At 37.7% G+C, this 23207-nt stretch overlaps 4 protein-coding genes across 6 annotated transcripts; all 4 read right to left on the bottom strand.

Annotated features, from left to right (window-relative positions):
• Nucleotides 1-407: 407 nt before the first annotated feature.
• Nucleotides 408-3980, bottom strand: LOC113710215 (probable UDP-arabinopyranose mutase 5). Of its 3 annotated transcripts, XM_072065567.1 has the most exons (3): nucleotides 3727-3980; nucleotides 1977-2106; nucleotides 408-1777 (listed from the first exon to the last, which is right to left on the bottom strand). In XM_072065567.1, the coding sequence occupies exons 1-3, from the start codon at nucleotides 3838-3840 to the stop codon at nucleotides 723-725; spliced, it is 1299 nt and encodes a 432-aa protein (XP_071921668.1). In that variant the 5' UTR covers nucleotides 3841-3980; the 3' UTR covers nucleotides 408-722. The 3 variants fall into 3 exon arrangements, with proteins under 3 accessions (XP_071921668.1, XP_071921667.1, XP_027088895.2); XM_072065566.1 differs by lacking the exon at nucleotides 1977-2106 and having other exon boundaries at nucleotides 408-1906; nucleotides 3727-3883; XM_027233094.2 differs by lacking the exon at nucleotides 3727-3980 and having other exon boundaries at nucleotides 408-1906.
• A 2140-nt stretch (nucleotides 3981-6120) lies between these two features.
• Nucleotides 6121-9076, bottom strand: LOC140014896 (uncharacterized). The gene is made up of 4 exons (XM_072066558.1): nucleotides 8895-9076; nucleotides 7079-8376; nucleotides 6875-6969; nucleotides 6121-6527 (listed from the first exon to the last, which is right to left on the bottom strand). Exons 2-4 carry the CDS (start codon nucleotides 8373-8375, stop codon nucleotides 6312-6314), a joined length of 1608 nt encoding a protein of 535 aa, XP_071922659.1. The 5' UTR covers nucleotide 8376; nucleotides 8895-9076; the 3' UTR covers nucleotides 6121-6311.
• A 1349-nt stretch (nucleotides 9077-10425) lies between these two features.
• Nucleotides 10426-12851, bottom strand: LOC113709608 (dynamin-related protein 4C-like). Its single transcript, XM_072066550.1, has one exon. It carries the CDS (start codon nucleotides 12729-12731, stop codon nucleotides 10707-10709), a length of 2025 nt encoding a protein of 674 aa, XP_071922651.1. The 5' UTR covers nucleotides 12732-12851; the 3' UTR covers nucleotides 10426-10706.
• A 5061-nt stretch (nucleotides 12852-17912) lies between these two features.
• On the bottom strand, nucleotides 17913-20610 carry LOC140014745 (dynamin-related protein 4C-like). Its single transcript, XM_072065927.1, has one exon. It carries the CDS (start codon nucleotides 20089-20091, stop codon nucleotides 18067-18069), a length of 2025 nt encoding a protein of 674 aa, XP_071922028.1. The 5' UTR covers nucleotides 20092-20610; the 3' UTR covers nucleotides 17913-18066.
• Between the last annotated feature and the right edge of the window lie 2597 nt (nucleotides 20611-23207).

Genomic DNA, 23207 nt, shown 5'->3' with positions numbered 1-23207 from the left:
CAGCTGCACCTTCCCTCTCCTTTTCCCATCCTTTTAAAAATTACTTCAATGGTTGGTAAACAATTTTGCAAACATTTCCACATGAAGCGTTTCAGCTTGCCCTTTACCTTTTGGTGCCACAGATTCTTCCATTTGGCAACCTATGTTTCTTATTGCCCACACTTCCATTAGCTTCTTTAACGAGATGAAATGAACCAAATAAACCATCAAGAAGACACTCTCAAAGGATAAAACATTGCATTTACTTGTACGTACGCAGATGCAAGAAGGCATTTCCCTACGGGCTGCGAAGCAATGTGGTCGTGCAGTAATCAATTGCCATTCTTTAGAAAAACAGAAACTGTGATCTACCAATGTTCGTGTCCGCCCTGCACAACATTTTATGGAAGCACCAAACAACAAATACATTCAAGAAAGTACAATTCATATTTCAACCATCTTTAGTCATTAGACAAGGGAATCAGCCATCAATGTCTAACAATATGAGCAAACAAAAGTACCTCCTCATAATCATCACAAGGCAATAAACTACAAAAGGGTCATAAGAGCTCATTGATGTATAAGTAATATCTCTATTATTTCTCCAAACGGTGAGGAGTAATAAAGTCATCATAGTCGCAGATAGTAAAATATTGTATTAGAGCATGAAGGGCACCAATTGGGGTTAAAGGGTGGGTGTGGCAGCAGACGGGAAGGAAGACAAGATACAAGGATCACAACTTTCAAGCAGCAAAGTTGGACAAGCGAGATGTAACTACTTTCCAGAGCTTGACCCACTCCACCATTGCTTCAGAGGCCCGAGCAAACACAGGATCTAAAGGCTCCAGTCGCTCCTTCACTGCTGCAGCCATCTCAATGACACAATCTTCTGCTGTAACTGCTCCTTGAGACAATCTCATCGATTGAAAGAACGGAACCACTTCTTCCATAAGCTTTACTCCCTCCCACTCTTTCTTCAAACTCTCAACTGCGTTTCCTCGTTCATTTCTCCAAACATATGGAAGCCCACTTTTCACACCATATCCCAAATGATCACATATTACCTTTACACACATCCCACTCCATATATCTTCCACTGTTTCCCATCTGAATTTTCCTTCCTTTGCCAACCTGAAAGCTGGGACCATAGCTGGTCCAACTAACTCACGATCAAAACCTATGTTGATTCCACTTACGGGTAACATTGCCCTTGCTGGAACTGTGAGAACAGCGTCAACAAATCTAGAATTCCTCTGCCCTGGCTTGAGGGCCTGTGTGGGAGCATCATAGTCTGCTAAGTTAAGCCAAAGTCCACATGATAGACCACATTGAACCCCACTTCGCAAGCTGAACGGGTATCCACGGACAAAATCTGTTCCTTTGCGAAAAGGATCATAAAGTGTATTGAAGAAAAAAGGAGTGGCAGGTGTCATAAGGTTGGTGATATGCTGTGCAACTGCATCTATCAATTCACCCTTATCATCCTTAGCTGGGGTGCAGTCATCATCAATTGAAATTATATATTTTTTGTGGGACACAAGATAGCCAAAATACCGACATGAATAGCCGGAGAAAACAACAGAACTTGAAGAAGACCCAACAACGCTCTCTATATCAGACTTCGTATAAACATCAAAACTAAATCCTCCAGGAATTTTAAGGTCTCCTTTGAGGTCAGGATCCTGGACAATTATCAGGTGGAACCGAGAAAAGACTGCTCTCCAATCTTCCATAAATGAAGTAAGATCTAAGTGGAGAGCACCTATCACAATGTCCACCTCATCATCTCTAATGTTGACTTGAGCCATCTTATGGGAGTTTAAGCAGAAAAAGATTTTGTTCTCTCGAGTATAGCTAGCTATTTCAAGTCAGGTATGATGAGCGTGCTTTCGGAATGCCAGATAGAGTCAAAATTTCTCAGAGCATCCTGATTGACATGAAAAGTCAGACACAGCAAGTTGATTTTGTATAGAACATTTATATATTTAATGACTTACTGGTGGGAAGTACAGGAGTTAGAATAAGTTGAATATTAAGTTCACTGATCAAAGAAAGTATCTCGTCTTTGCCAGTAGCCACAAACAGTTTCAAGATCTTCTCAGTTAGTTTCCCTGCTCTTAAAGTTCTCTGCCAATTAAAATCATCATCAGTAGAAGGATATTAAAAATCAAACTCATGAGTTCGAATCATCTAAACAGCTCACACAAAAGCTACAGTAAAAGTACATCTGAAAATCTGGATGATTAATTTGCTTCAATGGTTTCAGTGCTCCAGTCATCCCTTAAATAAGGATTAACAATGAACATTCAAGAGAAGACTTTACTGACAATGAAAAGAAAAATAGACAACCATTGTGCAAATGAAAACAACATTTCAAATCAACTTGAACCCCAGTAAATGACAGACCTGCCAATTTCAATTCTGCTTTCTATTTGAGCATTTGGAAGTTGGAACGTAGGTAAGAACATCAGAACCAGCATAACAAACTTCAAGGTAATTGAGTAATTAGCAAATTATATTTATTTTGTTGATGTACAAGATAGGAAGAGGCAGACAAATATCAACTTTCAACCCACAGAAAACCAAAACAGAGCAAAAGAGTGGGTTATAAAGAAGCTTAATGAACAGCGGGGGCACCTAAGTCGCATCAAGCCATCCTAACAGGCATTCATTGAACTTGCCCCAAGCTTTATTCAACTGAGTTAAAAAATAAATGATTCTAAGGCCTAAAATTTAGCTCAAACCTTAAAAAATAGAACACAACCAAGAGACATCCATTTTTATGCAACAATAGTAGAAAGAAGAAACAAATGGCACCAAATTTAAAATTACCACAAGACTTAGTTAGCAGACTTTCTAAGTCAACAATATAACAAAAGAAGCCATAGAAAAACATCATTCAGATTAAGGTTATCCAAACACAACAATGAGCAGCCTTCTCAAAAGTGGCTACCTTCAAGCCATTACTAATTCTCATCCTTAGATTATGCAAAAACCCACGCCAACCATTCACATTTTGTAACTACAGCTTTCTTACCCACTTCAAACAATTTGAACCAAAATGTCGTAAAAGATGAAAAAACTAAAAATGATCATTTGCAATCCTGCATCTTTTACTGATTAACGCTCAGAACTAAAACTTGTTCTACAGCTTTTCGACAATTCGTCACTCCAAAAAACAACATTTCCTTTTTCTTTTCAATCTTTGAATTTATCCATATCTACTTTAGATGACAACTTCCAAACTTTTTTTTTTCTAGTACATCATATAGCACAAACATAAATTGCAACAAGAAAGTTAGAGCAACAGTATATGCCACTTGAATCACATCTCAAACTAATCAAATATTCATCCAATCCACTAGAGAACCGATCAGGGGATTCTCGATCGGCCATTTCTAAGGTTACTATTCCCTTGGCCCTTATAAAACTTCTTCAATCTTTAAACCAGCAATGCATCTAATTAACATCTGATTCAAACTAATTGCAAAAAAGGAAACACATCGAATAGCACAGAGAACAAAAAGTTACTATTACTGAAGGCTACACAGTAAAAAGATCGCAGATCCCATCAAGGGCATGTTAGACAAAGTACAACGGAACCCATCAAGGAAAATATCAAGAACCCGCATGAAAACCAAAATCAATCCAGAACCCAGAAAAGATCAACACAAAAATAATGACAATAATCAAGAGAAATTGGTAGAAAAGAAATTGGGAGGTAGGGACGAGAAGAACAGTACTAACCAGAAAGAGTTCAAGGAGAACGTGGTCAGGCAAAAAGGAGAGATCGGAGATGTGGGAAAGGTTAAGAAGAGCTATATCTATAGTTAGCGAAAGTAAAGTAGGCGGCTTTCTCATTCAATTCACAATTTCCCCAAATTACAAGTGGCAGGAGTAGTTAATAACTATATGAAGAATAATTCTGTTGTGATCCACTCCCATTCATATCTTTCGCCGACTCTTACTCTAGAACTGTCTCTCACTCTCCTGCTTCTCTTTTTCCTTTCTATATATATATATGTGTGTGTACATATATAGAGTCAACGCGCAGAAGTTGATTCTGTAAGGATAGGGGAATCCGTCTCATCTCCGTGTTTGGATTGCATTTTCCGTGATTTTTCATGGAAAAATTACTGTAGCGATTTGATGTATGTGAGGGAAAAAGGTAATAGGGAAATGTGATCACGAAAAATGACGTAATTTTTCGACGGAAACGGGCAATCCAAACAAGTTAGCCTTTACTCATCCCGCCACAACCCTTCTTTATTTTCACCATTTTTCAATGGCAAGTTTTCTCCTCATGACAGTTGTGTTTTTTTTTTCTTTAAGGACAACAGAAAATGGAGAAAAGAAATTTCTATTTTCTGAAGTTTTTGTAAAAATACATATTGATTTAATATATACAAAGTAAAAGAATGAACGAAAAATGCGTTTATAGAAAATATAAAAAATTTTGGAGAAAAATTGGTTTTTTAAGGGAGATTTTGGCCTTAGGGTCTGTTTGATAACATAATAAGTGTTGAATCTGAACTTTTTCAGACATTCAGATGTTTTGAGTGTTTGATAAATGAAAATTCATTTGCTGAACTTGTTAAGTAGTACTGAACTTGTGTGTATTTTTTTCAGCACAAGAATCCTAACTGATTGCTTAATTCTAATAAGAATCAATGGAATTACTTTAATTACCTTATATTATTTACCAAATATACCCTTGTTTATTAATGATGTTCAAAATTCTTATATAATTAAAGAACCTAATATTCTCTATCTAATGATTTTCTATTTCTCTTTTCTCCCTTTTGAATGACTTTCACTTCTTCTCCATACTCCTCATATAATATAATTCATGTTTTATATTAATTTGATTTAAAAATAAATATTGTTATTTTCATACCTAACATTTTTAGCTAATTAAATCATAGGTTCTATTTCTTTTTTGGATGAAAAGATATAAGGGTAAAATTGTCAAATTTAACTTATTAAGCATTCAGTTATAAATGTTTATCAAACAGTATAAATAAGTTTAGCATTAAAATCTAGACATTCATATATTTCTTTTCAGTGCGTAAAATTCAGCAAATTAATTGTTTCAGATTTCAGAATTCAGAATTCAGAATTCAGATTCAGTTTTATCAAACGGAACCTTAGCATTTGGTGCATGCTTAGTCAAATCTCCACTTTTTTTCCCTTATTATTGGACAAGATTTGATGCCATGAGCAAAGAAATTAAACATTTTGTTAATAATAAAAAACTGAATTAGTATTACTAGATTAAACTACACTCGTCACAAAGCAAGGCATGTAGAAAAACATAAGAGTCTCCTTCCCTCACTCCATTAAAGTCCATACGGAGCCATTTGTTGATGACACAAAAATAAGAAATGGAAAAGATAAAACAAAATTCTTCCGTTTACGGGAAAATTCTATCCAGGTTATTCGAAATGCTTATGGATGGGATTATGAACGAGATTTATTTTTGGAAAGATCAATCAAACTACTCGATATTCGAATCAAACTTCACTTTGTAAGAGTTCATTTGAACTTAATTCGCTAATTGGTTAAGTCAAATTTAAATAGCGTTTTATATTCAATAAATTTTCAAAACTCAGCTTGAATTTGATTCGATTAGTATAAAATTAAATTTTATATTTAAAAATTTCAAGCTATTTAAACTCGACTGAAGTCAGCTCGATAAAAGGCCAATTCGGATTCAATTCAGTAAATAAATAAATCAAATTTGAATAAAATTTTAAACTTATTAAAATAATCAAATAAGCTTCAACATTAGAGCGGCTAAACTCGAAGCATACTATTTCTAAATTCTAAAGTCAATGAAATGAGGCTCATAATTGGAAGGCAACCATATGGGGAGGCCACAGTAGAGAGAAGGCCTTTTTAAAAAAAAAAATAAAAATCAATGACCCCATAAAGTGAAGAAAAGGATATGGCAAATATATGTTGAAATAAATTTATCATCCAGCATGAACCCGTTCTATTTGGTTTTAATTTTGAAAAAGTTGCATATGACAAATATATGTTGAATTTTACGAGGGCAGCTTAATTTGCATCAGCAGTAGTATTAGTAAAATTCAAGGTGCCTAGCAGTAGTATTTTGCACCAAAAACTGGATGACTGTGCTTCAAGAAAGTTGATGATTGAGACCCTCAAACTGCCTAATGCCACAAGAAGGAAAGAGCAGAACAATAATCTCCAAAAGCAGGACAAACAAAAGTTCTGTGACTCAAAAGAAAGGGAAAAAAAAAGGGTACAAATCACGAGAAGAAAGAAAGCACAAAAACTCTCCAGGAACACTACAGCAGTAGAGGATTCTACTTGACTCCTACAATAGACATGAGAGAGTGAAGTTTCTCCTCAGCTTCTCTGAGGTCACAGGGCTTGTCAAAAGATGATGGTGGTTCAACCCCAGTGAAGATGTATAAAGCCTTCAGTTCCTCCATGCAGGATGACTGAGGGGCTGCTTTGTATCCAACTATCATTCGCATTGCATTTATCTGCTCCCACATCTTCCCCTCCCTGGCAGAAATCTACGCCAAAGTAGATTGCATCAAGCACATTAGCAGCTAGCAGGAGGAGCAGAAGGGCTTACGGGCAGGAAAAAAAGATATCTGATAACTCATTAGGAAAATCAGCATCTGCCTATAATGCACCACTTAGTTTGGACTTTAGACGAGAAATAGCTCAAGATATAGCCATAACACAAGGGCACGGAATTAAAGACTCGCAAGAATCTGCAGCAATCTCCTAATTGGCAATCTAACCTTGATGACAATAGAGATGATATTTAACGACTTGCAAGAAAATGCAGCAATTTCCTAAATTGCAATTTAACCTTGATGACAGTAGAGACAAGATCTCATGTCAAACTACTGACCTCATTCGAAGAAATTGGAGCCTCCTCCTTGGATTTGGGAAACCCCTGCAGTTGATTCTCCACAAAATCCAAGTTTTTTTCTTTAGCACCCTTTTCTGGAGAAAAAAAATATAAAGAATCAAACCGCAGAATGGGAAGTAAGACCAGCTAAAGCATGTAGTGACATTCTAAAAGTCGCAATACAATCAAAGAACAATCACTTACTAGCAGTTTCTCTCGTTTCCGTATTTGATTCAATTGCATTGACCTCCTTTTCATCAGAAACATTAGAGTCCACTCTGCTTCCTTGAGTGACTGCTCCAGGTTTCCGTTCCACCTCCTCAGTTTTGCAGCTTTCTGCAGCACGGTTGCCATTGGCTAATGTTCCTTGATCGCCAATCAGCCTGTGAGATGCCAAGACACTGCTTCTATCATCTACATCTACCTTTTCTGTACTTGAACCTTCACCTGTTGCTTCTGCGCTCCCCCTATTAGCATCTGCAGTTGTCTTCTCTCCTTTCTCACTGAATTGTTTGTTAAATTTCTCATTCATCTCTATTGTAGTTTTCCCGTGATTATGTTCTTTTTTCCCTCCAACTCCATGCGATTTCTTCCCGTGATGCTTGTTCTTCTTCTTATTTTTCTTGACAGATTCACCAATGTCACCCTTATCGCAGATCTTTTCCAGCAAACCTGTAGTTCCCTGCCTTAATTCCTTGTCTTCATCATTTCTGGTCACCATTTCCACACTTTTAATCTCACTCCTAGTTCCTCTAGCGATTATGACTACTTCATCTGTCTTTGTAACATCGTCAGCATTTTTCTTCTCTGGCACAGTTACAACCACGACTCTCTTTGTCTCAGCTGATGGCTTCTCATCTTTTTGTTCTTCAATCAAAGGTTCTTTGTCCACTTTCTCCACACCTTCAATTTTAACATCTTGCCCTGCAAGCGACCGCTCATCCTCCCTGTCCCCTTCCAAGTATTCACCAACATCTTCTTCATACCCCTTCTCTTTAAACCTTTCATCTTTGTAAAGTTTTTCTTCCCTGAGCTCTTCATGCCCCTCTACGTGTTGCTCTTTCTTTCCATCCTCCCCAAATTCAGTTCTCATTTCAACTTCTTTTGTATCAGCTATTTGCTTTTCCAACTCTTCTTCCGGAAGAAATTCTCCACCAAACTCTGTCTCTTCTTTTTCTGCTTTATCCAAAAGCCCAGTTTCAATCTCCAACTCCGGAGATGATGCTGGCATTGGCAAGAATTTATTCATGAGCTTCTCAGTGCAGGCATAACTAGCGACAACAACCCCAGCAGGGACTGAAACAGCGAATCCAACAGCAGACACAACCACAAGGGGAGGAAGAACCACCGGTGCAGACGAGATCACAACACCTGTAATCAGAATCGTTTTCCCTAATTGCAGTCCTTTGCTCAAAATCCAACTGGCCTTACGTTTACATTCTTCTTCTCCTGGAGAAGTACAGTATTCCTTTACCTCCCCCTCCTCTCCAGAATCATCCATCCTACATATTTACCATACTAACATATATTAAACGTAACTTGAACAAAGTTCTTAACTTAAAACGTAGGTACCTAAATTTGTAAAAATATTAATTAAGTACTTATTCAGAGAAGATAACTTTAATACAACAAGGGTCTTCCAGAGAAGGGAAAAGATTTACTATTTCAACTCATTCATGCAGAAATCCTAAACAATGAGAAAGCATCAAAGAAACAGAGAGACTGCAGAGAAGAAGAACTAGCCCTTTTATTGTTCTCAAGAACCACAAACAAATGGATGCAAGGAAGCGTCCAAAGCCATTTGTTACGTTTAAAAAGCAATGCTCTTTTTATCAATTGACAAAAAACCAAGCAAAAGAATTTCTGGAAAATATTAAAATCTAGCTGGATGAACGAAACAAAGAAAAAGAACAAAACCAATGAAAGGGCTCCATTGCAAACGAAAAACTAACCAGAAAAGGCATAAAGAAGCAATGAAACAGGGCGCAAAAAAAAAAAAAAAGAGTGAATATAGCATTACCCGATGATGCCTATTATGCTCCTACCAGTTCAACCTGCGGCTGATGAAGAAAATAGAGAAGGTTTTATGAGGGTTTGGGGGATAAACTTTTATACTCCTCCTAGAAGGGTAAAAGCTGAGACGGGAGGAATCACCTATCAGCAATGACACGCGGTGGAAAGATAGGATGGAATGGACAGTTTGCTGTAGAGATGAGGAGGAGGCATGCGTCAATTTATGAGATGTCAGAAACTGCATGCACAATCACACCTTGCCAGTTGCTCCCAAATGAAACCAATCCTACAATAAAATAACACCCCATAGAATACATAGCAATCTAAACACAACCTTGTGAGAGTGAAATTTCGCTGTGCCGCAGGAGGACCATTTTACGCATCTCAAGGTGGCTGCAGAGAGTCACTGCGCCAAATTATAGAAACCCCATTAATCTGGTAAAAATATATTAAAATCTAGAGACACTTTTTGTTATATGGTTTAGCTAGATGTCGTAAGCCTGCCTTTGACTAAGGGTGCATTTGACTTGAGTCGAGCTTAAATAATGCACTACTTGAAAAAAATTTAAGATAAAATAATTGTGCTCAAGTTCATCGAGATTTTAGAAGTCGAGTTTGAGTTCGAACTCAACTTTAATTTACCTTAATTGAACTCGAACTCGATCTTGAGTTTAATAAAATCTGATTGAATCAAATTAAGTTCAATTAAGCCTATTCGAGTTTAATCGATTCCATTTCAGTTAATCAAATTCACGTAATAAAAATTAATATTTTACATATAATTTTGAATAAAAGATATTATTGACATTTTACAATAATAAATATAAAAAATTTAAAAAAATATATTATAAAAAGATTGATTAGATTTGTTAAGCCTTCGAATACAAAATATTAGAACTCAAACTCGACTCATGAGTTCAAACGACTAACTTAAACTTGAGCTCAAGCTCTGTCAAAACGAGCTCAAGTCGACCTATTGACCGAGTAGTTCGTGAGTTCGAGTTGAGCTACTTGATTTAGCATCACCCTTGCGGTTTTGCTGTAAATTGTAAAGTTTTTTTTTTTTTATCTTGGGATAAAAGCACTCAGCAAATCCTATGAAAGTAGCAACATACTGTTTAGGAGTGTGATTCTTTCCATTGAGAAAGGCAATTATTCTTGCACTACGTTCAAATTCTAAGCCTGATGGGACCAAACTGCTGCATGGCAAACAATTTGCTCCAAGCTCTACGATTGATTATTGGAGATGAGATTTTGTTTGTGCTATTTTGAGTTCAAATTTCCATGGTCTGTAGGACTAGATAAGTTGCAGGGCCCTTGTCATTGAAAGCCAATTTGATTTTCTTTTTAGAAGCCAATTTTTTATGGGTATTAGAGCAGAGTAGGATATTTGATGTAAATCACTGGAATTTTACCTTTCATCATCCCTGTATTTTTTCTTTCGTCATAATACACATTTCTTTTACTGAAATAAGTTCAACAGCTATTATTTACACTAGAAAAGGGTAAGCAATTGCTTTGGGAGTTGTCCAAATCCATTCAATGAACATCATCGTTGTGCCTTACGAAGTATGAAATATCCCAGAAGAATACAGATTAAACGACTTTGGACTTAAGATCTCAAATCGGCCAACTGGGAAATTAGATATGATTCTGCTTATACCATATTAGCTTCCCTTACGCTAGCACTAATACTCCACTCAAGTTCTTGGTAATCCAAGAAACCAATATATTTTTTTTAAAGAAATAAACAACAACAACAACGTAATTATAGTACTGTTATCAAATGGCGAGGTAAACAATGGCTATTATGACCAATCTAATCGCCATAAGCAGCAATGTTGTCCATTATCTCAGCAACAGTCTCTTTAGACTCCCTCAGCAACCGGATGCTTCCATTCAATCTGTCACGTTTATCAGCAACAGATGGAGATTCCTCCAACATCCGCTCCAATCCACCCCCGTGAGGTCCCATTAACTCATTCACCATTTCGGTTTCCAAGTCTTTGTTCACCAGATTTTGGCTGCTGAAGAGTAAATGCAAAGCCATGCTATCAACCAACCTCCTCAGGACTATCTTCCAATAAGCAGTCATCCTCATTTTCAGATCAAAAGCTTGTTGTGCAACGACCAGATGATTTCTCAGATGCCCGACTTCAACCTCACCAATTCCATCAATCTCTAGAGTTGTTGATTTCTTACCATCATTCATAATGATCATGAACCTGTCCTGGCTTTTCATCAAATCATGCCAGGTTGCAGCGTACTCAGGATTGCAAGTATAATCAGTGAGTTTTTCCATTTCGATAATCTGCAATACCCAATCAACTGACTGCTCCCTTTTCTTGGAAACAAGACTTTGGGCAGCTCTTCTGATTGAAGGTTGAAGTTGTGGGTAGTTTGCAGAGTGCTTCATCAAGACAGGAACTAACACCCCTTGTAAGTACTCCCAAAACTTGTTCACAAACTCATCTGGTGTAGCAGAAACGGCCCTGACCTTTTTTTGCAGTGAGATGAGAAAAACACTACGAGGAAGGAAATTAGGTAGGTTTATACCTTTAGCTTCCTCCAGGATGCTAATCTCTTCCACCAAGAAGGTCTGCTTTTGTTCACTTTGGATAGAGATGGACTGCAAATCCTCAGAGTAAGCGCTCAGCATCTCTGCCAGTCTAGCAGTACAATGCATTTCCTTTTCATCTGGATACTCATCGAATTCCCCTCTGATAAATATTTTCCTCAGGGACTCTTTGGCTGAAGATATGATGCGCATAAAAGCAGTGACTGCTTCAGGAACCGATTTCAACTGTTGTGGCAACTTGTTCAGCTCTGCAACACTTGCAGTTAGCTTGTCATTGATCTTTCTCACAATATCTGGCAAGCATTTTGAAATTATGGTTGCCTGAATTTGCACCAGTTTCTGCGCTAAAACAGGAATGCCAACCATAGACTTGTGGATCTTGGACAGCAACGGATGTGTTTCAAAAAGCATAGCTTCTACAGCTCGAGCTTCCCCGTATGATTCATCGCCAATTCGATTTCTCACACAGACGTATCCAAGTCCAATATTCACATCATCAGCCGTTACCTTCTCGAGCAAGCCTTCAGGGGATTTGTCGGCCTTTGTGACAACTGCCAGAGTTCTTTCGCCTGTTTTGTCGACTTTTTGGGACATCCGAATTGATTCACAAGTCGAAAAATCAACAGTAGCTGATAAAACATTGAGTATTATGCTTTCTTCTGGCTTGATATACTCCATGATAATTGCCGATATTTGCTCGTAGATGTCTTCCGGCTGCCCATGAACTGGAACTCTAGTAATCCCAGGTAAATCTACCATAGTAAGATCAGGGACACCATTTTTTTTAACAGTCAAAGTCATGGGAACATTTGATATTCCCTTACTTTTGCCAGCAATCTCATCAGTTGCAACCCTGATGGCCTCAGCAATATGGTCCTCATCGGTTGGAACAACTCTTCCGTTGAACTCCAAGCTCAGCTCTGGCACGGGACTGGGATGACTTTGCAGCCTCATAATCAAGGGAACCCTTGTGCATATCCCTTGTCCCCTAGGCAGGCTAATTCCAGCCAAGGACTCTAGAACGCTGGACTTACCTGAAGATTGATCTCCAACAACAACAATTGTTGGAAGCTGGATTCCTTCTTGCATGACTTTAAGGTTTCGTAGCCTGTCTACGCAGTCCAGTAATGGCCTAATGCGTTCATTATAGGATGATACGATGGGGGCTTGGATTGCTAGTGGTTCTATATGATCATGAGCAGCTTCAATGAGGGCTTTGGTGATTTCTTCAGAAACAAAATCGGAGTCATTGATTACTGCACCCATGTTTCTTGTGGCCGTTGGTATTCAGAGTTTCTACTATAATGTCGCAGGTAGGGATATTGGGAACTCGGGAGGGAGAAAGGTGATGACAGAGCAAGAGATTTTCAGGTTTGGTGACAGCAAATGTGGATTTGTGGATGAATTTATAGGTGATTTCTGATCTGATGTTGATCTCAGCAGTATCTCTTTTCTCGCATACTTCTTTTTCTTTTCCTTTTGTTACTGCTTTTCTTGGGACAACAGCATAGTTGCACGAAATTTACTTGCCCTGCACTAATGCTAGAAATTGGATATGAACAAACACAAACATTTCATACTGCTTTTCCTCTGAAAACTAATCGTGATCTATGCTCAGAAAACTAATCGTGTTCTATGCTGTAATTATTTTGCAAATTTTGCAAAACGATTGATAAAATTTTTAGAGTACTAATGGCAACATGCTGTGATTATTGTGTAAATTGGTTTTTATTCGGCAACTGTACATTAAACAAATTCTTGGTCTTTTCTAGGGCTAAATGCAAACAAGAGGATGCATAGAATCATATACAATCTTGCACAGAACAATAATTGCATGCATATAATATAGGTAAGCCTTTAGATTTGTTCCACTCAAATATTTTATATGTGATCCTTCTAGTTACTTAATTAGAGGGCATAGATTCTTGTGCTATCTTTTGAAGTGGTTCGATTACAAAATGCAAATGGCTAGCTCATAGTCCTTGATTCACAAAGTGGAATCTGACGCTTGACTTCCTTTTCTCCTGTCCTTTGTCATCAGAAAAGCAAATCCATCGCTCAAGAAGGAAAATTAGCTAGAACCCTTCAATGATCGGTCAATTAATTAGTGTTTAAAGATGTAATTACTAGTTGTTACATCAGAATCATATTATCCGAAGACTTCAAGGTAAAATTGCTTATTTTACTTCAAGTTTAGGTCATCCTAGTGCTTCACCATTACGTAAGGGATCCTCTGCATCATGGGATCATCCAATAGTGAAGTGTACTGTTGTTTGTTTTGGTGGAAACACAGAAGTGGGATCAATTTGTCTGATCCATCTCCTTCTTTCAAAACAGAAGCAGGATCAATAGCTTAAGAATTTAGAGAACCCACGACGAAGGAAAGATTTCGATCGTACAACATGGGTGGCACGAAAAAGCGATACAGTATATGAAATTTGACTTCAAAAGCTTGCCCCTGCTCTTTCGCCCCACTATCCAAAGTAGCTATAACACCTTTTAGGGGGGAAATTAATGACAGAAGGAAAAGATGAATGGAAAATTGAACTTCCAAATGCAACTATTGTTAAGGGTTAGAAGGAAAAAGGTGTCAAAAGTTTCAATCTTGCCCTTATCTCCATTTCCCTTCATTTTTCTTTTTCTTGTCTAAGTTTCTCATTTCACACCTTTTTCGTAGGTGCAATTTTTGTTGTATGTTGCCCCTGCTATTAAGTCACATCAACTTTTATCATTAAAAAAAAGAAAAGATCAAAAGTTGCAATCTTGCCCTTATCTCCATTTCCCTTCATTTTTCTTTTCCTTGTCTAAGTTTCTCATTTCACACCTTGTTCGTAGGTGCAATTTTTTTTTTTTTTTGGAAAATTAAGAACTATGTTTCCAAAATATTTCACTTCTATTTTTTTTTTAAAAAAATCTACCAATATTAAGCAAACACAAAACTTTGCTATTGTTAAAAATATTGCTCATTGATTATGAACATCAATCAATGGAGGTAAGATACAATTGTGGTAAGATATCTCTCAAATACGTGTTAGTGAAAATATAAAAATTTCGACCAAAAATTGTCTTGTTAAAATCACATAGCATTATATTTTTGTATCTATTTTATGATTTTTGTTGTGCATGAAATGATTTTATTTTAAATTTTACGACAGATTTCAATGGCATGTAATTTTTTAAAAAGGGGTTGGAACTCGTTTTAAGGACATTCTACCGAAACAAAAGGATCGGATCTTTTTTTTCAAGCATTGTTTCTACACTAATTTTTACTTTGAAATCATTATTGTCTTTTTTGATAAACTGTTACTGTTGACCATTAGTTATAGGGAGAAATTACAATAAAAATATCCTTAGAGAAAAAAGTGCAAATGGCAACAAACCTTAGGAGGTTAAGTGCCTTTAACCCTAAGATTAATTCTAGTGTTAATAAGACTGGAAATTGTTTGTTGAATCAATCCACCTGTAAGTTTTGAGTCTTCCCAAGTCTTCCTTTATGGTCATCTTCTTATTCTTGAATTTTCACTCACATTTGGTTTGTTTGGATTGCTTCATATTTCCCCATTATTATTTTGTTGTCACTTGTAAAGGAGTCTTTCCTTTGTCGTCGTCTTCTTTTTCTTTTTCACATCGTTTCCTTTCAGCTCTTGTCAGTAACGTGTAATCGCCAATGAGAATTGTTACCTTGGAGAGCAAGTGTCAAAAAATAAGGAAAGTAATATCTTCAAATCTTGTGATTACGACTTTATAAATAGCATGGTGCTATATCTGGTGGTTTTTCTCGTTTGAATTAACTCAGAAAAAGAAAATTATTGACTCGTTAACTTCATGGCTAGCTAGTCTAGTCAAGCATGGACAAATTTACAGATCTTTGGGCAAACTTTGGCATTCTTGATTGGATTGAAGTTTTTTTGCAGAAATGTTTTTACATGAATACTCTTTTATTTCACATATATAAAATTGTTATAGTACATATTTCTATAAAAATATATATATAAAAAAGACGATCCAAACGAGTACATGCGTAGACTAATTGTCTAACTTCCTCAAATTTTGTGTGTACTTGATTGGCGGATTTGTTATTGTATCAAAGAGATTGGATGAACACAATTACGAAGTGTATGGAAACAAAGCTCACGGTCAAGGACAAAATAATCAGTTAATTGCAATGAAAGTATAGACGACTCCTCCTTCACAACAATATTCCCTTGAGTCCTACCCTTTGTATAAATAGGGCCGCAAACAAGTACAACTACTTGCGAGCAGTTCGAGCCCTACTCGTAATATCAAGCTCGAGTTGAACTTGAGTTGACCAAATCGAACTCGAGTTCAAAGATACTCAATTCATTTGCTCACGAGTTGACTCGAATATATACATATATGTGTGTGTATATATATATATTATTTTAATAGTAAAATTACGTATATATCCTTAATATTTTATTATTTTTTAAAAAAATATTATTTTATTCATTTATTAAAAAATAAAATAATAATAATTTTTTATTTTTTTAACTTCGAACTCAAAATTTACATTGAGAGCTCGTCGTGTTTGAGTTTAATAAAACTAAGTCGAGATTGGAATTGATTAGGCCAAAATTCGATTTGACTCGACTCAACTTGTTTGTAGATAAGTTGATAAAACCAGTCATTAGATGGTCAAATAAGTTGTAAATGATTGTTCACTGTGTAATAGTTCAAGAATGCCTCGCAATTAGAAACAAATAGAATTATTTATGTTTCAACCCTTTTTTTAACTGGCTTCTGATACAAAACTACAAATAGAAGTTATTGAGAGCAAGAGAATGAGAATGGAGGAACCAACTCCATTAACTTAAACCAACGGCCTTTTGGACCGTTGGCCATCAGAAAGGCTTCTCAATTCTTTCTGAAGTAGGAGGTCAAGGTTTTGAATCTTACTTCCATCATTTGTCACTCTATGTGACTTCTCCAAATTCAGTCGGTGCCCTTTGATCTAGGCGTGGTTTAGTTTTCTCTAGTTTTTAATGATCTAGTTGAGTCTACTCCCATTCCCATAGAGTAGAAGTACGCGTAGATTGTTAACGTTTGTATGAAAAAAAAAAAACTTCGTTAACTTAAGATGCCCATTTTATTGGGCTAACCCAGAGCTTAGGCCCAAAACATTTCGTGGACTATGTTTATATGTGCGTCGATTTCGGACTCCTGCTCCAGTTAAAAGCATCCCAATCCGGACCAGAGGTGTATTTACTTCGAGACATTTGTAAATTGGAACTTTGGAAGACTGGGGGGACAATGGGCACACAGGGAAACTTGAAGTCCTCCGTCCTTAACGAACAGGAGAGTTCAATCCGGAACCTTATGATCATCTAATCAATGCTCCTAAGGCCTATCCGGTTAACAAAGTTCTTCTCAGAGAGAGAGAAAATTCATCATAACAACTGGATTGGGCTCCTCTCTAGTACTCATTCCTTCTGTTTTTCCTTATCCATCGTTTGGTACGCAGAAATATCCAAAATTAACAAGTTTTTCTAGCCAAAATGTTAACGACTCACAAGAATCTGCAGCAATTTCCTTGATTGTCAATTAACCTTGACGGCAATAAAGATGTGAATTAATGACTTGCAAGAATCTGCAGCAATTTCCTGAATTGCAATTTAACCTTGATGACAGCAGTGATAACATGTCATGTCAAACTAAAGCAGCGTACAACAGTAAACATTGAGATCCTCTACCGTCACATTAGTAAATGCAAAGTGCAGTTAAAGGTAGGAAATGGGGTATTTTGAAATTGAATGGAGGAGATTAAATGTAAAACGCTAATTTTAATGTGCCAAAAAAGTTTATTGCGTCATTTCACTTTATTGTATTATCGTCTGTATTTGTTATGTTAGTATCTACATCAATTATGTCATTATTGTCTATACTGTATTGGTTGTCAATACGAATGACAGCAGAATCCCCTAATGGCAATAGTATAGAGTGTATTCAATTAAAAAAACCAGCTTGAATATCAGCCAATATTCATGAATGTGTATCAGCTTGTATAGCATAAAAACTTACAGTAACCAGCACAACATTCATGAATTTAAAAAAAGAAATGAAGAAAAAGAACAAAACCAACAAGAGGGCTCCCATTGCAGTCGAAAACATGACCGGAAAAGGCATAAAGAAGGAATGAATCAGGAAAAAGAAGAATGAGTGATAGTAGTATTAGCTGATCAGATGGCTATAATGCTCCTTGCAGTCCTACCTGAAAAATGTCATCAAGCAGAATTGAACTTATAGTAGTTATCAGTTACTGGTCTGCGGCTGATGAAGAGTAGACAAGATTTTATGAGAGGGGCAGGGAATCCCTCATCAGCTATGACACGGGTTGGAAAGATAGGACTGAATGGGAAGTTGCGGACAAACAAATCCAGTCACATTTAGTTCCTTGTAGTATGGTTTAGCTAGAAAAGCCCGTCTGCATATACCGTCAAAGCTTTTTTAATGCTAGCACGAATGCTCCACTCGAGTTTTATTGGTAACACAAAATAGCAAATTTAAAAAAAAAACAACAACAAAGCAATAGTACTTTTACGATCTTTCAAATGGCGAAGTAAACAAAGGGTATTATGACCAATCAATCAGCATAAGCAGCAATTTTGTCCATTATCTCTGCAACAATCTCTTTAGACTCCCTCAGCAACTTGATGCTTCCATTCAATCTGTAACGTTTACCAGCAATAGATGGAGATTCCTCCAGCATCCGTTCCAATGCACCCCCGTGAGTTCCCATTAACTCATTCACCATTTCGGTTTCCATGTCTTTGTTCACCAGATTTTGGATGCTGAAGAGTAAATGCAAAGCCATGCTATCAACCAACCTCCTCAGGACAATCTTCCAATAAGCAGTCATCCTCATTTTCAGATCAAAAGCTTGTTGTGCAACGACCAGATGATTTCTCAGATGCCCGACTTCAACCTCACCAATTCCATCAATCACTAGACTTGTTGATTTCGTACAATCATTCATAATGATCATGAACCTGTCCTGGCTTCTCATCAGATCATGCCAGGTTGCAGAATACTCAGGATTACAAGTATAATCGGTGAGTTTCTCCATTTCGATGATCTGCGATACCCAATCAGCTGACTGCTCCCTTTTTTTGGAAACAAGATTTTGGGCTGCTCTTCTGATTGAAGGTTGAAGTTGTGGGTAGTTGTCAGAGTGCTTCATCAAGACAGGAACTAACACCCCTTGTAAATACTCCCAAAACTTGTTCACATATCCAGCGGGTGTAGCGGAAATGGCCATGACCATTTTTTGTAGTGAAGTGCGAAATGCTGTGCGAGGAAGGAAATTAGGTAAGCTTATACCTTTAGCTTCCTCCAGGATGCTAATCTCTTCCTCCAAGAAGGCCTGCTTTTGTTCAACTTTGATAGAGATTAACTGCAAATCCTCATAGTAATCGCTCAGCATCTCTGCCAGTCTAGCAGTACAATGCATTTCCTTTTCATCTGGATACTCATCGAATTCCCCTCTGATAAATATTTTCCTCAGGGACTCTTTGGCTGAAGAAATGATGCGCATAAAAGCAGTGACTGCTTCAGGAACGGATTTCAACTGTTGTGGCAACTTGTTCAGCTCTGCAACACTTGTACTTAGCTTGTCATTGATCTTTCTCACAATATCTGGCAAGCATTTTGAAATTATAGTTGCCTGAATTTGCACCAGTTTCTGGGCTAAAACAGGAATGCCAACCGTAGACTTGTGGATCTTGGACAGAAACGGATGTGTTTCAAAAAGCGAAGCTTCTACAGCTTGAGCTTCCTCGTATGATTCATCGCCAATTCGATTTCTCACACAGACGTATCCAAGTCCAATATTCACATCATCAGCCATTACCTTCTCGAGCAAGCCTTCAGGGGATTTGTCTGCCTTGGTGACAACTGCCAGAGTTCTTTCGCCCATTTTGTCGACTTTTTGGGACATCCGAATTGATTCACAAGTTGAAAAATCAACAGTAGCTGATAAAACATTGAGTATTATGCTTTCTTCTGGTTTAATATACTCCATAATGATTGCTGATATTTGCTCATAGATGTCTTCAGGCTGCCCGTGAACTGGAACTCTAGTAATCCCAGGTAAATCCACCATAGTAAGATCAGGGACCCCATTCTTCTTAACAATCAAAGTCAGGGGAACATTTGATATTCCCTTGCTTCTGCCAGCAATCTCATCAGTTGCAACGCTGATGGCCTCAGCAATATGGTCCTCATCGGTTGGAACAACTCTTCCGTTGAACTCCAAGCTCAGCTCTGGCTCGGGACTGGGATGACTTTGGAGCCTCATAATCAAGGGAACCCTTGTGCATATCCCTTGTCCCCTAGGCAAGCTAATTCCAGCCAAGGACTCTAGAACGCTGGACTTACCTGAAGATTGATCTCCTACAACAACAATTGTTGGAAGCTGGATTCCTTCTTGCGTGACTTTAAGGTTTCGTAGCCTGTCTATGCAGTCCAGCAATGGCCTAATGCGTTCATTGTAGGATGACACGATGGGGGCTTGGATTGCTTGCATTTCTTCTTGATCATGAACAGCTTGAACGAGGTCTTTGGTGATTCCTTCAGAAACAACATTGGAGCCGTCTCTTAGTACACTCATGTTTAATTTCTCGTTGTTGTTGGTTTTGAGTGTTTCTATTATATTGTCGCAGGTAAAAAGATTGGGAACTTGGAAGGGAGAAAGGAGATGAAAGAGCAAGAGATTTTCAGGTTTGGTGAAAGCAAATTTGGATTTCTGGATAATTTATAGGTGATTTTTTATGTCGATCTCAATACCATCTCTTTTCTTGGATGAAATAAGGTGTTCCAAGAATTGAGATAGAAATACGAAATCTATGAAAAAGTTAAATGATCAACCAAGCAAAACAATAGCATCTTTTGAAGTAGTTAACTCCAAGGTAAATCAGCACAGATTCCTTAACTCGCTCTGCAGAGTGGAAAGCTGATGCTTGACTTGCTTTTCTCTCATCCTTTGCCAACTGGAAAGTAAAGTTCATCGAAAATCAGCTATAACCCTTCGATTGATCAGCAGACTAATTAGCGGTGTAAGATAGAATTACTGTGTTACATCACACCAAAATAAATCGTGACAATCAAAAGACTTGGGAGGTCATTAAATTGCTCTTTTCCTTCAACTTTACGTCATACTTGTGCTTCACCATTTGCGTCATGTTATGACCTGATTCCGGAATGAAGAAAGGAATTGAGGTGGGGTTTAGGAAAGAGAGAAAATTTAGAAATTAGGGAGAATGAGAAGAGCTTATTGATTTCATCTTCTAGAATGAATCAGTAGTACACGGGAGTAGCTTATTTATCAAGCTTCTAGTCACTTCTTGTAACAGAATAACTACTTGCTACTACTAGTGTGTTGAGCTGTAACTTCGCTAACTACTTCTAGCGTGGCTGTGACATGAGGATACAACAAAAATATAGCATTATTGGATTAATTATACAAGGCATAACATTGCTCCCCCCTTAAGAATCCGAGTCCCTAGGATTAAAATCTGGAAATTGTCCCTTGAGCACAATCCAATCTTACCACGTTGCTTCTGCAGGAGACATGTTCACCCAATGCACCAGTACTTGAGTGACTGCAGAATTTCCTCTCTTTATCATTCTTCTATCCAAGATGGCCATCATCCATAACTTGAGGCAAACTACCACTCACGGATACACCCTTAGCAGACTTTTTTAACATAGATACATGGAATACAGGATGAATGGGAGCATCTGCTGGTAACTCCAGTTTATAAGCTCCAACCTTCTGTAAAATTTTAGAAGGTCCATAGTATTTGGATGAAAGCTTTAGATTTCTTCTAAGTGCTATAGAGCTTTGTCCGTATGGTTGAAGCTTCAAGTACACCCCATCTCCTACTTCAAAACTTCTCTCTACCCTATGCTTATCTGCATTCTGCTTCATCCTATTCTGAGCTACCTCTAGATTTTCTTTCAACAATCTATCCCAATCTTGTCTTCCCTTCACCCAATTTGTAGCTATTGAGGAGTTTTCCGCAGATGGCAACAAGCTAATTTGAGAGGGAGGATAACCATAAAGAGCCATGAAAGGAGTCATCTGTAAAGCCGAGTGGTAATTGGTGTTATACCACCACTCAGCTGCAGTCAACCTCTGTCTCCATTTGGTGGGTTGCTGGAAGGTCATGCATCTTAGATAGGTCTCTAAGCACCTATTCAATCTTTCTATCTACCCGTCAGATTGTGGATGGTAAGCAGATGGTAAGCATAACTCGGTACCCACTTTTAAGAATAAGTCCTGCCAAAAAGCACTAGTAAAAACCTTGTCTCTATCTAAGAATATGCTAAGAGGTAGGCCATGTAGTTTGTAAACATGATTAAAGAACAACTGAGCTACATCTTGAGCTGTGTCATTGCTGGTAAGGGATATGAAATGTCCATATTTGGTGAATCTGTCAATGACCGCCATAATGGTATCATGCCCCTTAGATTTGGGAAGCCCTTCTATAAAATCCAGGGAGATATGCTGCCACGCTTGTTCAGGTATTAGTAAGGGTTGTAGTAGTCCCAGATATTTTCCTGATTCTGCTTTACTCTTTTTACAAGTGTCACAGGCCTGCACCATTTGTTCCACATCTCTTTTCATTCCCGGCCAGTAAAAATACAGCTTCATTCTATGAGAGGTACCACTATTACCGAAATGACCACCAACTAGAGAATCATGCATGCATTCCATCAGCTTCCTTCTCAAATCAGTAGCATCCCCCACAAAAATTCTACCCTTGAACCTGATGATACCATGGTCATAAGTATAATCTGTAAGAGAGTCTCTAGTAGTGGACAGATTTCGCAACAATTCCTTAGCTTTAGCATCTCCATTGTAGCTTTGAGTAACTTCCTGGAGCCATGCAGGCGTCACTACTGATATTGCATTCAATTCATTTTGCTCATTTTCACCCCTTCTGGACAAGGCAACAGCAACAATAGTGTCCCTTCCTTTCTTGTATTGAATCTCATAATCCATTCCCATCAGTTTAGAGAGCCATTTTTGTTGTAAGGGAGTAGTGATTCTCTGGTCTAGCAGATACTTGAGACTTTCATGGTCAGTCTTAATTACAAAATGTGCTCCCATCAAGTAATGCCTCCACTTGGTCACTGCTACAATTAGGGATAGTAGCTCCTTCTCATATATTGACATCCCCAGATTTTTATTTGCTAGTACCTGACTCATACTATTGGTCTTCCTTGTTGCATCAACACAGCTCCTAGAGCTTTTTGGCTGGCATCAGTCTCTAGGATGAAAGGTTTAGTAAAGTCCGGTAATGCTAATATAGGGGTAGAACTCATGACCTGTTTCAACTGGTAGAAAGCATTCTCAGCTTCTGTACTCCACTCAAAGGAATCCTTTTCTAACAAATCAGTCAAAGGTTTAGCTATCAACCCATAGCTCTTAACAAACCTTCGATAATACCCGGTCAACCCAAGAAAACCCCTTAATGCTTTGACAGACTCAGGACGTGCCCAGGATACCATGCTCTGTACCTTTGCGGGATCAGTTACCACTCCGTCCTTGGTGACAATATGTCCCAAGTACTCAACCTGTGGCTAACCAAAAGTGCATTTGGAGAGTTTGGCATAAAGTTTATGATGTCTGAGAGTATCCAGAACTTGTTTAAGGTGAATAAGGTGGGTAGTCAAATCTGGGCTATATACTAAGATATCATCAAAGAAGACTAATACGAA

The sequence above is a fragment of the Coffea arabica genome, chromosome 9e (assembly GCF_036785885.1).
Source record: "Coffea arabica cultivar ET-39 chromosome 9e, Coffea Arabica ET-39 HiFi, whole genome shotgun sequence".
Lineage (NCBI taxonomy): Eukaryota > Viridiplantae > Streptophyta > Magnoliopsida > Gentianales > Rubiaceae > Coffea > Coffea arabica.
The sequence above is the reverse complement of the archived record's forward strand: the minus strand, read 5'-3'. Positions and strand labels throughout refer to the sequence as shown.

Coding starts and splice junctions, on each gene's coding strand:
- LOC113710215 (XM_072065567.1), bottom strand. CDS start 3,840: ATGAGAAAGCCGCCTACTTTACTTTCGCTAACTATAGATATAGCTCTT. Junction 2,107..3,726: donor TTCTCCTTGAACTCTTTCTG/GTTAGTACTGTT, acceptor TTTAATTGGCAG/AGAACTTTAAGAGCAGGGAA. Junction 1,778..1,976: donor AACTCCTGTACTTCCCACCA/GTAAGTCATTAA, acceptor AGATGGCTCAAG/TCAACATTAGAGATGATGAG.
- LOC113709608 (XM_072066550.1), bottom strand. CDS start 12,731: ATGGGTGCAGTAATCAATGACTCCGATTTTGTTTCTGAAGAAATCACC.
- LOC140014896 (XM_072066558.1), bottom strand. CDS start 8,375: ATGGATGATTCTGGAGAGGAGGGGGAGGTAAAGGAATACTGTACTTCT. Junction 6,970..7,078: donor GGAAACGAGAGAAACTGCTA/GTAAGTGATTGT, acceptor TTTTTTCTCCAG/AAAAGGGTGCTAAAGAAAAA. Junction 6,528..6,874: donor CTCCAATTTCTTCGAATGAG/GTCAGTAGTTTG, acceptor ACTTTGGCGTAG/ATTTCTGCCAGGGAGGGGAA.
- LOC140014745 (XM_072065927.1), bottom strand. CDS start 20,091: ATGAGTGTACTAAGAGACGGCTCCAATGTTGTTTCTGAAGGAATCACC.